The 11,696-nt window shown below is 54.0% G+C and overlaps 1 protein-coding gene across 2 annotated transcripts in view; it reads left to right on the top strand.

Annotated features, from left to right (window-relative positions):
* The first annotated feature begins 775 nt into the window (after nt 1–775).
* The window catches only part of FOXO6 (forkhead box O6), a 30,023-nt gene continuing 19,102 nt past the window's right edge, over nt 776–11,696 (top strand). The window contains exons 1-2 of one of the 2 annotated variants that reach the window (XM_074217774.1): nt 776–1,257; nt 1,799–2,357. In XM_074217774.1, the coding sequence (XP_074073875.1) occupies nt 1,079–1,257; nt 1,799–2,357 (738 nt within the window). In that variant the 5' untranslated portion in view covers nt 776–1,078. Of the gene's footprint in view, nt 2,358–11,696 lie in introns of both variants that reach the window. The other variant, XM_074217773.1, reaches the window with a different exon arrangement.

The following is an 11,696-nucleotide window of genomic DNA, read 5'->3' as shown; positions in this document are numbered from 1 at the left end:
GGGGGTGGGGTGGGGGTGGGGGAGGGAAAGAGTGGAAAGGGGAAGAAGGCGTAATTTTGGCAACCTAGAATTTAAAGTTCTTCCACTGGCCCCATCCCTCGTCAGGCCTCCTGGAGGAGGACCGCACCGAAAGTACAGTATTAAAGAAAGGAGCCTACTACCCCAGCTCCACCCCGAGTCTTAGGGCCCCATCCTCCGCTTTTTGCAGCGGTCCTTGCCAAGGTCCCCCAAAGCTGGCTGTAGGGGGCCGGAGGGTGGAGCTCCAAGCATCAGACTCCGCCCCTCGTTGCCCCGGGAAACCCTGGGTTGTAACAATGAGGGGGTGAAGCTAGGCGAGGCTCGGGGGCCCGGGAAGGGTAAGGGGTGAGTGGGGATTTCTCCGGTGCCCACGAGGCGTTTCAGCCCCGCCTCCGGCCAATGGGAGCAGACCCGGCCTTCTCCACACCCCCGCCCCGAGCGGCCGCGCGCCCCAAGTCCGCGCGCCGGCTGCCCATTTGGGGGGCGGGGGGGCGCTGTGAGGCCGGGGTGGCCACGTGGGGAGCAGGACCCCCGGTTCGGGCAGAGCTCGGGGTCACCCCGGGCTGCCAGGGCGGCCACGGTGCGCGCCCCGCCCCGGCCCCCCGCGGCCCCCACAACTCTCCCGGGTGTGGCTGGCAGCCTCCCCTCCCGAGCCCCGTCCCCAGGTAGGGGTTCTCCCCGGGGCGCGCCCGCCCCGCCCCGCCCCGCCCCTCCTGGCCCGCGGTCCGGGCCCTGCGGGGCGCTGCGAGCCCGGCTCCGACTCGGAGAGCGCCGCGCCCGGCGGGACCCGGGTGGGGGGGAGGCGCCCGCGGCGCCGGGAGCGAGCACGCCCCCGCCCCCCGCGCCCGGCTCCCGGCTCCCCCTTCCCTCCCCGCGCCGCGCCGGGCCCGCCCCCTCCCCACTCCCCTCCCCCTCCCGGAGGTGCAGCCGGCGCTGAGCGCGGCGGGCGCGGGAGGAGCAGCAGAGGAGCCGGAGCGGCGGCGGCGGCTGCCTTGGCAGCGCGCGGGGTGCAGGGGGCGGCGGCGGCGGCTCCGGCTCGGGCTCCGGCTCCGGCTCCAGCATGGTGCGGCCCGGCCCCATCCCGGGGGAGCGGAGGCGGCGCGCGGGGCCAGCGCCCGGGGAGCGGCGGCGGCGGCGGCGGGAGCGGCAGCAGCAGCAGCGGCGGCGGCAGCGGCGGCAGCGCCAGCGGGCGGCTCCGGCTCCGGCTCCGGCTCCGGCCGCGGCTCCGGGGGGCTGCAGGTGCTAGAGCGGGCCGGCCGAGGCGCGCGCCCACCTGGCCCGAGGCGCCAGGCTCCGGCGAGGGGCGCAGCCGCCGCCACTCTCGCCTCCTCCCTCGCCCGCCCCTTCCCCGCTCCCGCCCCGGCGCCCGGATCAGGGAGGGGGCGCTGCCCCTAGCCCCAGACGCCGGGCAGCCGCGCAGGTCCGGGCCGGCGCTGCCAGCGGACCCGAGCGCCCCTGGCCCTGCCCTGGGCTGCCCCGCCCCGCCCGGCGCCCGGAGCTGCGCCCAGTGCCCATGGCTCCTGGCAGGCGGTGCGCCTGAACCCCAACCCCACCCGGAACCTGACCCGCGGGGACGCCCCGGGCCTCCCCGTCTTCCCCGGGGGCTGCCCCGCGGCCCGCTCCCCTCCCGGGGGGGGGCGCATGCCACCCGGAGGGCTTCCCCTTCCCCCTCCCCTGTGAGCGCGCCGTCGCCGCCGCCGCCGGGTCCCCCGCTGCCGCCCGCCCTGACCCCTCCGTCGGGTGGCCGGACTCACCCACCCAGTGCTCTCCCCGCGGCCAGAATCCCCCAGCCCCGTGCCCGCTGCCCGGGGGCCGGGACCCCCACCCCCTGCCCCGTGGCCTCCGTCGGGGCCCCCCGGGCCGGGATCATGGCCGAGAAGCTCCGAGGAGCGCATCAGGTGGACATCGACCCGGACTTCGAGCCGCAGAGCCGGCCGCGCTCGTGCACCTGGCCGCTACCGCAACCTGACTTCGCAGGCGCCGGGGACGAAGAGGATGGGGCGGCCGGGCCCGGCGGCGGCGGCGGCGGCGGCGAGAGCCCGGAGAGCGGAGGGGCCGGGGCGGGCGCCGGGGAGCGCAAGGCGCTGGTGGCGGCCGGGGCCCCAGCTCCCGGGACAGCCGCTCTCCCGCTGCTGGGCGGGGACGCTGGACAGCTCCGGAAGGCGAAGACCTCGCGGCGGAACGCCTGGGGCAACCTGTCCTATGCCGACCTCATCACCAAAGCCATCGAGAGCGCCCCGGACAAGCGACTCACGCTCTCCCAGATCTATGACTGGATGGTTCGATACGTGCCCTATTTCAAGGATAAGGGTGATAGTAACAGCTCAGCTGGCTGGAAGGTGAGAGCCCTCGGGGAGCTTGGCAACACCTGGGGTGGGTCTGAGGTGGGCAGGCTAGCTGGCAATGGGCACCGTAGCAGCCTGGAGGGGGGAGGGACATTGTACCCAGCTAGCCAACACATGGAGGAATGTGACTGGAGACTCAGGCTGGGGGGTGGGGGGTGGAGGGGAGGGTAAGACCCTAGGTTCAGGACAAGTTGGAGCCCCCAGAGCTTATCCCCGTGGGATCACAGGGTCAGGACTCAGGTAGTCCTTAGATCGCTGTCCAGGTGCCTTGACTGATAGGAGAAGGTGGCAGTGGGGAGAATTGGGAACCCTTCTTCCTAGTAAATCAGATAAGTCATTTTTTCCTTGACTGAGATGAGAGAAATGGGGCATTGCCTGTTGACACCCTCCTATTCTTCAGCCTTGTGCCTAGGAGAAAGTGTATGTAGATTTCTGTTGTATTTTTTTAAGGGGAGGAGGGAAAGGGCAGGACCCTAGGCTTAGATTTAAGGAAGACACAGTATTAAAATATAGGAGTGGCACTCCCTAAACTGTTGGGGGGAGGTGGAAGGCAGGGAAAGGACAACTTTGGGAGGTAAAGGAGAAGAAGCTGACTCTGTAAGAAAGGATTCCCCTCCTATCTGCCTAGGTAAGAGCTTAGAGTGTCCAGATAACTGCCAGAAGGTGGCACAGTTAACAGAGGCAGAGAAACTGAGGCACAGGAAAAATCAAAGGTTTATATGAAGGATTGGAGCTAACATCCCATCTCATTTCATTCTCTTTTATAGTCCTATTGACCCTGCTTCCCTTGGACTCAACGTGCTTTATTTGGGGCACTGGAAAGTGCTTACAGTATATAAGGTTAGAAGAAGGCCCTGAGTTTATAGGCAGAAGCCTCCTCTGAAAGTTCTGAGGTCTGTGGGGAGGGATAAGGAGGTCTTCGTGCTTTCTCAGGTCTGGCCACAGGCACCTCCTTGCAGAGGCCTCAGGCTCTAATCTGTTTGGGAGGCCAAGGCTAGCTTACTGGGACAGTGGCCATCGACCCTCCCCTAGACACTAGAATCTTGCTAGACTATCCTCCTCCCTCCCCCTCAGAATCTGGCATTGGGCCAGACCCTTTCGCTTGGTTATGCCACTGGTTCCTGGAGTCCAGAAAGAGAAGGACAAGGTCATGAAAAGGATGCTGGATATGCTCAGAGTAATCAGGGCAAATGCATTTGGTGGTGGTGGTGGTATAATATATGGGTGTGTGTGTGTGTATACATAATGGTTCTCATTTTTATAGTGATTTAAGATTTGCAAATAGATTTCTCTGTAGGTGAGATTTTCTGGAGGTAGGAGATATGGGTAGTAACTATTATGATTCCCATTTCACACATGAGGAAACTAAGATGTGGACAGTGACTTGTCCTAGGTCACAGAGTAAGCACAGGAGCCAGAACATGAACCCAGAGCCTGTATTGTTGGTTCCCTGAATTGGCTCAAAGCTAAGGTGCTTCCTGTACCACTCAGTCAGCAGCTTTTTGCTGAGGCTAGACACCTCAGGGAAGCAGAGAAGGAGAGAGCAGAGTCCCCGTCTTCTTGCCATAGTTGGGCGAGAATCAGCAAAGCCAAAAGAACTCGCAACAGAAGACAGGGTGTGTTCAGGGCAATACGTGGGCTACAGTCCAGCTGGAGGGGCTCGGAGGAGGTTACGGCTTTCTGAGACAAGTGGGTTCTGCAATGATAGGACAGGATGGAAAGATATTGCAAGAGAGGAAGAGGTGTGAGCCGAGGTCAGAAAGTCTCAAAATCCAAAGCTGGCTGGAGCAGAGGCTGTATGTAGTGGGGAGTTATGTGAGACTGGAAAGGTAGCTTGGAAACAGACTGGGTAGAACATGAATTCCAGACTGAGGACATGAATACTCTATCCTTTTTGAAAGAGGGAAGTTGCTGGGAAATCTAGGCCCAGAGAAGAGGAAATTATGAGTCCAAGGCCACATGGCAAATTAATAGCAAAGCTGAGAATGGAATCCAGATTTCCTGGCTCACCTGACTCAGTCCAGGTTCTGTCCATTTTCCTGGGCTATCCTTCAAAAGGGCTTATAGGGGTATATAAAGCTTACCCAGCTCTTCTTACCTAATTTCCAAGTTGAGTACTGTATCATTAGCTAGGACTTGTCTGGGCCTCAGTTTCTTCATCTGTACAAGTAGATTGGATGGGACTTACTCCAAGGTCATGGAGGGAGTTATGGTGGAGCAGGAACCCTTGACTCCCAAAATGGTCTGTGAAGCATCAGTTTACCTTAAACTGCTTGGAAATGGATCTCCTTTTTCTATACCTCAAGGAGTGAAACCAGGCTTCCTCCTTCCCAGTCTCTGGAAGGAGGCCCATGTGGGGAACTGGAGCCCTAGGTCACTGGACCTAGTTGGAGTTGAATGGGATGAGATAGGATGAATCCCCCAGTATATATATTCATATACATATACATATATATATATATATACACATATTCTAGCATCTGCCAAGAAGGAAGGGTTCCCTGGGGTCAGGCTAGTGAACTCTGTCAAATAGAGAAGAAGGTCTCCCTTGCTGATGTCAGGTTGGGTTTAAAAGATCCCTCACCTCTCCTCCTACTGATCTCTTTCCCCAACTTCCATCCTTTAAAATTTTATTTTTCCCCATCAAATATTTATAGGGCCCTTCCTGTGTTCCTGGCTTTGAGCCAAGTGCTATGGGGCACAGGGGAGGAACAGACTCAGTCCCTTCCCTCCAGATCTAGTTGGAAAAAGAAGCTGTCCAGGTTAGCGAGCCAAAGAGAATATTAGGCCAAATATAATCAGATGCTGAGTATGATGAGTAAGGAAATTATTACATTGGGGAAAGTTGTCTAGGTGAGGCATCCCTTAGTTTGTGCTCTCAAAGATGGGAAGAGCAGGCATAGGCCTCTCACTCACTCTCTGGGTATTGAGCAAGCATAGGTTCAGGGGGAGACCTGTTCTTCCTATAATAAGGGAACCAGCCAGAGCAGCCCATGAATGAAGCTGGGGACAGCCAGAGAAATATGGAAAGGCAGTTCATTTGGAGCCAGCATGGGAAGGGTCTTAAGTTCTAAGAACAGGAGTTGGGAATTTAATCTATAGGTAATGGGAGCCACAAAGGATTCCAGGCAGGGTAATGAACTGATTTGCTTGTCTAACAAATATTTATTAAGACACCTCCTGCATCCAGAGCACTGTGTTATGAACTGAAAATAATGGTTGAGAGAAGATATACCTTTACACATCATTCTCACAACAACCTTATATGATGTCGGTGTTCCAGGGATTCTTATTATCCCCAATTTACAGATGAAATTTTGATGAAGGAAGTAGAGGTTGGAACTGGGGTGATATGGATGAGCAACTTGTTGAGATGATAATGGATACATATGTCAAGGATGGATTGAAAAGGAAGAGATTGGAGGTGAAAATGCCAGCTAGGCAAGCAGTGATGAGGCACTGAACTGGTTTGGAAAATGGTTCACTGGAAGTGCAGAGGAGGAGACCCCAGGGCTTCTCCTTTCCTGCTGCAGCCATGGCCAGCTTCAGAACCCTTCTCTCAATCCCTCAGGTTTATGAGATGTTACAAATGGAAGGGACATTGAATCACTGAAAAGCATTTAATCCAACTCCCTAGGTTGGCTTTTACAGGATTCTACAAATAAAGGCTCAAAGGAAAGAAAGTGACTTGTCCAGGGTTAGCCAGGGAGGAAGTCACCACAGTAGAATTCAAATTCAGGCCCTTTAACTCAATTCAAAATTCTCTTGGCACTTATTTCCCTTTTCTTGTAATAGAGATCAAGAGGGCACAAGCTCCAAAGGCCTAGGACCTCCTGTGATTATACAAGGTGTATCTGGGTCCAGTCCTCCAAAAAAGTCTGCCATGGTGTATCTGACTTCTCCCCTGCCTCCTTTCTACCCTCTTGCTTAAAAATCTCCTCTAAATCCTTGTCACACATCTAACATACCAAATCACCCAAGGCAGGGTTTTCCTCTTGATGGTGTAAGCTGTCTATTCTGTTGGTGGAATCTCTTCTTTGAGTTGTTATGGCATTTGTCTGGCTTATGTCCCCTAACAGAAGGAGAGCTCCCTGAGGATAGGCCAGAAGCTGATCCATCTTTTACCTTACCCCCCCTACCTAAACACCAGGGTCATAGAACTACAAAGGTCCATCATAGCATCTTTGATTCTAATACTCCCGTTGTATAGAGGAGGAAACTGAGGTCCTGAAAAAGCAGGGTAGAAGGGAGGTATGACATACCCAGGATCACTTAAGTAGACTGAGAACTCAATTTCTCTCACTCCAAATTCAATATTCTTTTTTCTTCAGCCAAATGAGGATTTTCCCTAGCTTGGGCCTGCTAAGTTCTTCCATTTTTGAGGGTTAGCTGCTTTTCCTAACCATCCCTTCTTCATCCTCAACTCAGGAATTTGTCTGCAGGTGTCCTCATTCCAATCTTTATTTCGGTATCTTTTGGTTTCCTTTTATAATCCTATGGATTTTATTTCATTTGTTCAAGAACATAATTCTGGGAAGGAATCCATGAGCTTCACCAGACTGCCCAAGGGGTTCATCAGATAGCATCATCTAATCCTCCCTTGCTGTTCTTTCCCCCAGAACTCTAGGAGGCATGACTCTGATCTTTCTGGGGTCTTGCTTGTCTACCTCTTCCTTGGATTCTGAAAGGCTCACTCAATCCTGTGCCCCTGTACCTTTCCCCCTTCTCCCATTCTTCTCCTGCCTATAGCAGCCATACCCTCTGTTCCTTTCCTTCTTCGGAGGATCTGAGTGTCTTTTTCTCAGATTTATTTCCAGTGATAAAGAATGATAGAATGGAAATACAAGAATAGGGTAAAGAAATTCTCTTCTGCTCAGCCATGAGGCTGGCAGGCTCCAGGCTCATTAATCTAACCCACTACTGCCAGAGCCACTGGAAGGAAATGCTTGAGGCCAGAGGAGCCCCCCTCTGAGAAAGCCACTGGGAAGGCTCTGCCCAGCAGGATCTGACTGCCCAGGAAGCTGAGATATTCAGCAGTCCCAGCCCAGAATTATTTCTTACTGGGTCCTGCCCACAGTAGGTATCCAATCAGTATTTGATGAGGGAGTGAGTCTTGGTGGCTCTTCCTCCCTCCCACTGACAACTCTTCTCCCCAATGTTGGAGGCCTCTTGCTTCTTTCTCACCCACTTTAGGGGTAAGGAGGGAAGAAAAACCTGTGTGTCACCCCCCCCATTCTTTATGGAGCTGGGCTCAGCCCAGCCTTAGTCTGATTTAGCCCCAGGATCAAGCACCAGCCAGGGACTGGGGGAAAATGGCCCCTGGGAAGCTGCAGCCTGTTCTGGAGAAACCCAGGACCTGGCCAGATCCAAGGCCTGGGCCCCATGCCCACAGCAGGCCCCCTGGAGTGGGACAAAGGGGCCTCATGCCCACAGCCTGAGGGAATGGGCAGGGCTAGGGGGCATTGTGCCAACTTGGGGCCAGGATTCCCTTCTTCCCCAGGTGTAGCTGGGGCAGGGTGCCAGCCTGCTGGGCCAGCCGGTTTGCCAGTGCAGCTGCTCCCAGGAAAGGAGCAGCAGAATGAATTTGCAGTGTGTGTGTGTGTGTGTGTGTGTGTGTGTGTGTGTGTGTGTGTGTGTGTGTGTGTGTGTCTGTGTCTGTGTCTGTGTATGTGTATAGGGGGTGGAGGGAGGAAAGGGAAAGTAGGGAAGCCCAGAGACCCCCTTCTCTATGATTTCTTTTTAGAATGTGTCCTCTCTGGGGTCAAAGAAACCATATAGAACCTCCCATGCAGTTAACTAAGGGGAGAGAGAGGTTCCTTGATTCCTTCCTTCCCTGACTCTGGCTTTTCCCCCTACACTACCTTAGGACTTAAGAAATAAAGGATGCCAGGGAGCATGAGATTAAACACCAGAAAAAAAGTTTGAATATTGTCTGTGTTACATGCATGACCTTGAGTAAATAACTCCCCCTCTCTAAACTGGCCAGAGTCTCTCCATCTGTAAAATGGTTTGTTCTTATCCATGTTGAAATGGGTTGATTGGTGACTCAATGTCCAGAAAAGACTCACGGTCAAATGTCAACTCTTTGGGGTATATCCTGGGGATAATAAGGTCGGCACCCACTTGCCTGGGGTAATGAGAGAACGTTTTGTTGGCTCAGAGCTCCAGGTCAATGGGAGTCATTTTATTATTGTTATTACTTTTCAAGTGCCTTCCTTATGACAACCCTTTGAAGTAGAGAGGGCCAGCCCCCTTACCCTCCTCATGGGCACAATGAGGATTAGAGGGTTGAAAGACGGTTCTCATCATTCTTGAGTCTTACATAGATTGTCAGTCCGAATTTGAACCCAAGTCTCCAAACCTTTGCAATTTCTTTCCCTGTATTCTTCCCCCCAGTCTCCACCACCCCCCTCCCCAGCCTGGGCTGGGTGTTGTGGACAGCCTCAGCTCCTTAGAAGTGAGTGGGGGGGTTGGGGGGCTGTTGGACTCCACCTACCCCCAGATAACAGATTCAGATTGTGGTGTGTATGTGGGGGTGGGGCTGGCTAGGATTGGCGGGGCTGTGGGAAAGTGTGCCAGCCCCGGGTTGGGGGGGGCACCGCCTCAGAGCGGCTTCCCTCACCTCATCCATCTGTCTGCTTCTCTCCCTCCCCCCACCCCCGAAGGCAGCGCGTGTTTCCCCGCTGGCTAGGGCTCCGGAGAGCTTGGGGGTGGGGGGAGGCTCCGAGGGCGTCCTCACACACTGTGCCGAGCAGGGGCCTGGCAGCCTCCTGGGCCTGTGCCCGCCACTGCTGGCACAAGGGCTGGTGTGCCCAGCAGACTCCCACAACCACCTGCTCACACGCACCCACGCCCCTTGGCGCTCCAAGGGCCCTCCCCTCTTCCTCCCCCGGGATGCTCTCGCACCCCCCCACTGTTCCCCAAGTCCCTCGAGGGGTACTACCTTGGTCTGGGTGAGCCGTGAGGGGGGCGATAGGAGGGGCCGGAATGGGAGACACTGAAACCCTTGGATATCTCTGCTTTGTCTGGGGGTGGGAGACAGACAGGCTGGAAGCCAGAGAGTCCCCCCCCTGGGGTGAGGAGAAGGGGGGGCTGCCAGGGCCCCCGCCTGCCACCTGGCGAGGCTCCAAGCGCTGGGGACGCTGGAGGGCGGGCGGCCGTGCCAGGCGGTAATTGCAGACAGACTAATTTAAAGAGACGAGACAGTTATTTTTAACTCATGCTAAGGTAATGAACCGATCTCCAAGCTGAGGGTTCAAAAGTTCAGCCCCCACCCCCCCAACATACACCCCTTATCCTCTTCCCCCAACCCACCATCTCTCTTTCCAGGACCCTGATCCTGGCCTTCCCTTTGGAGTGTGTTGGGGGGGAGTGAAGGGGTGATGCTGTGGCTTCCTTCCCTAGGGGAGGGGCTGAGCCCTGGGGGTGATTATCTTGTGGATCCTCCAAAAATGTGGGAGAGAGAGACAGGACATGCTGATGCTCCCCCCTTCCTGCCAGAGACTGGAGGTTCCTCAGAAGGTCTGCCCTATCCTGCCTCCGGGGAAGTCAGGGCCCTGGAGTCGACTCTGGGTCCTCGGGGTCCTATCAAGTTCACCCGAAGGCTTAGGGGGAAGAGGGGCAGCTTACTCCAGAGAGGGAGGAATTTGTCAGCCTAATGTCTAAGAGCCTGCAGCCTTTAGCCTGCCTCAGATAGAGGAACAGAGGAACCTGAGCCTTGGTTATGAGGGAAAGGGAGGGAGAGCTATGCACCCCACCATGGGGTCAGGCTCTCTGATCAGAGATGCCCTCAGAGGTCAGTGGCATGCATGCCCTACTGGACTGAACCCCAGAGTTCTCAACCTTTATGTAATGGTCCTTTCTGCATAGTCTGGTTAAGCCTATGTGGACCCCTTCTTGCAAAAATATTTTTAAAGGCATAAAAACATAAAATTACAAAAGAAAAGTTATATTGAAGTGTTTTTATATAATATTAACTACATATTAAAATATATAGTAAGATATCCATAAATATGTATATATATATATATATATATATATACATACAAACACTCATGTACATATATAAAATGCAACTCCACAGACCTCCAAGTTAAGAAACCCTGAGTTAGACTAGTGAATGTTAGAGCATTTCCTCTGATCCCATCATTTTATGGATGAAAAAACTGGGCCCAGAGACGAGACAGGTCACTTAAAAGTATATTTCACAACTGGGATTGGAATCCACCTCTCACCCTAGCTCCATTCAATACTCTTTCAGTGAGACCATGAAGTTAAAATTTTCTATACAGAGTCTGTCATACAGGAGGTATTTAATAATTGCTTGTTGCCTTCAATGTGAGCCCAGCTCTGTCTGCCCATATCTCTCATTCCTAGTTCCTAGTTTTACTCACCAGGGCCAGGCAGAGATAATCTAATCCCTCTTTCCCATATCAGCTTTCAAATTTTTTTTCTTTAGTTTTTGCAAGGCAATGGGGTTAAGTGATTTACCCAAAGTCATATACAACATAAGTTTTAAGTGTCTGAGACTAGTTTTGAACTTAGGTCCTCCTGACTTTAGGACTGATGCTCTGTTTGCTGCACCACCTACCTGACCCAGCCCCCTAAATTCTTAATGATGCCCCCCACTTATTTTTCCCAGAACAAATGCCCCCATTCCTTCATTATTTTAGACTTTACCCTGCTCCCTTCTCTTTTCCATGCTTCCCAGTCTTTGTTAGGCAGGACAAAGGCTCTGGTTTAAGGCTAGGGCATTAGGGGGAGGAGTAGCCATTACCAAAACTGGTTGAGTATGTGAATACTTCATTTCACCCTATATGTACATATGAGTGAATGTGTGCCTAAAGACAGAAAGACCTTCTGGGAGATTATTGGTGAGTTAATGTGAGTGTGTGAGACACTATACACACACACACATACAAGGGACCCTGAGGGAGGAACTTAGATAAGCTCAGGGTGACCCTACTGACCCTGTTACAGGGCTGCCACTGTAGTCCATCCTCTGCTTTTGGCTCCCTAGGACTTGAGTCATTCCCCTTGGCCCCAGTTTCAACATTCATTCATTCACTCATTTGGTTACCATGTCTTATTAAGAAGCAAATCTCTGCAGAGTACTGCTATCTGCAGTCAAGGGCTATAGATAGGACACAGGTAGCAGAAAAGAGAGAGAAAACTCTATTGCCTGATAAACTGTGGATCTGGGGAAAGAACTCTGAATTTCATGCCAGATAACAGGGCCTCAAATCCCGGACTTGTTCATTATTGATCATGGACAAATCTTAGATCCACTTCTCTGGCTCTAAGTTTTCTCATCAGTAAAATGAAACAGGGTTG

This window comes from Macrotis lagotis, chromosome 1, assembly GCF_037893015.1.
Source record: "Macrotis lagotis isolate mMagLag1 chromosome 1, bilby.v1.9.chrom.fasta, whole genome shotgun sequence".
Classification (NCBI taxonomy): domain Eukaryota; kingdom Metazoa; phylum Chordata; class Mammalia; order Peramelemorphia; family Peramelidae; genus Macrotis; species Macrotis lagotis.
Note: the sequence above shows the minus strand (reverse complement) of the source record. Positions and strands in the feature narration are given on the sequence as shown.